Consider the following 2,666-nt stretch of genomic DNA (forward strand, 5'->3'; position numbering starts at 1 on the left):
TAGGCGCGGGCCTGGCGGCTGGACCTGGCAGGGAGCGCTTGGGGGACCCCAGCTGCGGGCAGGGGCGTCTGAAGGCCCCCCGAGGCATGGGGTGCGGAGCTCTTCGGGTCCTGATCCCGGGGGTGGCTGCCAGGGTCCCTAAAACCGGGCCGTCTGAGCAGATGCTAAGAGGGCACTTGGAAAGTTTGGGGTCGCTTTGAAGGGAGGGCTCGAGTTGGGAAGAGAGGGAAGCACGTGTTTGGGGGGAGCCAGGGTGGGGGCGTCGGGGGGTGGGGGCGACTTTTGTTCTCCCAGGGAGGCTGGAATGTGGCGGGTGGGGTGGGGTCGGGGTGTGCGGCGGGGCGCCGGGACAGAGACGCGGAGAGACAAAGACAGATCAGACACTGGGAGAGCGCGCCGGGCGCTTCCGTGGCTGATTGTTCCCAGCTGTGCAGGCTGCAACATCTGGTTTCCTCCAGCCCGACCCCGGCCCGGCCTCCTGAGCAGGCAGAGCCTCCGTCTGAGTGAGCGTGGGGGCAGGGGGCTCCGAACAGGCCTCGCTTGACCCCTCCCCAGGACCGCAGAGGGGAGAGGGTCCTCTGCTGTGGAGCGGGTGGGCAGCCTCCTGGGCTGGTCCCGGCCTCCTCCACACTCCCCAAAATCCGAACTCTAGAAGTGCTTGGAGATGTCCGGCCCCTGGTACTGTTCATTACCCTCACCGGACTCTCATCTTTACAGCCACACCCCTTGCCCTGGGTCCCTTCTGGCCAGTGAGCCTGGGCTTGGGTGCCAGACCTGGGGAGGAAAAGACTCCACAGAGGAGGCTGAGAGCCCAAGGAAGGGGCTTTGAGGACAGACAGAGGCCACTTCCCACAGACAGTCTGTAAAGCCCCTTAGGCCCCAACTCAAGGCCTCCTCCAGAGTGGTGACAGTTCCAAGAAGCCTGGCTGCCACCAGCATAGGGGGACGAGAATGGGAGAGTGAGGCTCTGTGGGGAGTTGCGCTAGCCAGGAGGGGGCCGAGGGCTTTCAGAATGGGGATGTGGGGAGCCCAATGTCCCCCGCCTCTGGGGCAGCTTGAGTCATGAGTCTCATCTCCCTCACCCACTCCACTGCACCTCAGTTTCCTCACCCACCTCATCAGACTGCAGTGCGGGTTGAATGCGTGAGATGGGCAGGGGGTCTCACAGAAGTCTCAAGATTGGGAGGAAGGAGAGAAAGAAGCCCGTGTTTCTGCCGCTTTCCTTCCCCTCCCTAGACTCCCAGGGGGAAATATGGCCAAGGTTTTCAGTTAGCTGTCTGGAAGAACTCTCTTTGTTGTGGCAGAGAGGGGGCCTCCTGGATAAATGAGCCCGTGAGCTCTCTCCCAGCCCTCCCAGCAGAAGGCTGACAGTCTGAGGCTGCCTTCCACTGAGCTGGGACTGGACGTGGGGGCCTGTAGACTCTGCCAAATCCACCGTGGGGCCAAAGACTGGAGGCTGGACGCAACCGGAGTTCTTGAACTTCAAGAGCCTGGTGAAAGCTATGGACCACTGCCCTGTCCCCCGCAAATTATACAACACTTGTCGTACAACGTTAGTGGTTTCAGCACTCCTGGGCTGGTGACATATGGTCCCCTCCAGCACTGCCCTTCTAGGAGCCAGAGAAGCCCTCATTAGACTCCACCCTAAGTGCTTCCTGCTGCTGCAGACAAATAGACCACAGTCTCGTGAGTCTGATGGACAGCCAGGTCTTGGGAGGCCTGGCAGTAGAGGAATCTTCTGGGGGTGGGAGCCCTGCCCAGCCCTGGTTTCCTCAGGGGCCCCTGGGGTCTGAGTATGCATGCGGTTTCCTGCTGAGCAAGATGCTCAGGGCCCAGGGGCTAATCAGGAGCAGGTGGTGGGTTTGGCAGACAGTGCTGAGTCTAGGCTGTGATGTTGGCTGGACAGGGCTGGGGTCCCAAGGATGGGCCTAGGGTCAGGCATTTGCGTGATCAGTGCATTAGACACCTGGGGAGGTGCTAAACCAAAGGGTAGGCATGGTAGTGGGCAAAGAGTAGGGTTGGGGGATTAGAAATGGTGGGGGATTACACGTGTTCTCTTACTGAGCGGGGCATGGTAGTCTGTCCATTTTTCAAGATCAGCCCTGGAGCCAAGTTGGAGGCCTTGTCCCTTGGGACCTGAACACTCAGGGGGCCATCAAAGACAGCCTATGTCCCTCCAAAGTGGTTCCCCCTCCAGAATTCCAGGCCCTCCATGTGCCTAGCTTCTATTCCGAGTGCCTCTTCCTCCAGGCTGACTTCAGGGGAGCGGAGGTGGGTTCAGCAGTCCTGGATTAGTGGGCCTGGGATGCAGGTTGCCCTCTCCTCTTCCTCCAGCTGTCCTCTGACACCAGCCCAGCCCGCCTCACTGTGTAGCGATGAGAGCTGCCTGCCTCTTCCTGCTATTCCTGCCTGGTGAGTGGCGCCTGGGGATGCAGGGAGCTCCCCTTATGTAGGTGAGAGTGAGGTTTTTGGGGGAGGAAGCTGGCAGTGAGCTCCCTGGGTCCCAGGGCCTCCTGCCTCCTGGACCACAAACTTGACTGGCCAACCACTCCGAAAGCCAGAGGCATTTCCTGGACCCTTACCCCAACCATCCACAGCAGCAGGTAGGCAGGATTCTGGAGAGGGGGCCCACAACCAGGCACCAGGAGTCTATGCTTTTCCTCTTA

The 2,666-nt window shown here is 60.7% G+C and overlaps 1 protein-coding gene across 1 annotated transcript in view; it reads left to right on the forward strand.

Moving 5' to 3' along the window:
- The first annotated feature begins 1,739 nt into the window (after positions 1-1,739).
- The window catches only part of MFAP2 (microfibril associated protein 2), a 4,183-nt gene continuing 3,256 nt past the window's right edge, over positions 1,740-2,666 (forward strand). Inside the window, 2 exon segments of the mRNA XM_011363605.2 lie at positions 1,740-2,356; positions 2,358-2,412. Coding sequence (XP_011361907.2) covers positions 2,213-2,356; positions 2,358-2,412 — 199 coding nt within the window. The 5' untranslated portion in view covers positions 1,740-2,212.

This window comes from Pteropus vampyrus, unplaced genomic scaffold, assembly GCF_000151845.1.
Source record: "Pteropus vampyrus isolate Shadow unplaced genomic scaffold, Pvam_2.0 Scaffold86, whole genome shotgun sequence".
Taxonomy (NCBI): domain Eukaryota; kingdom Metazoa; phylum Chordata; class Mammalia; order Chiroptera; family Pteropodidae; genus Pteropus; species Pteropus vampyrus.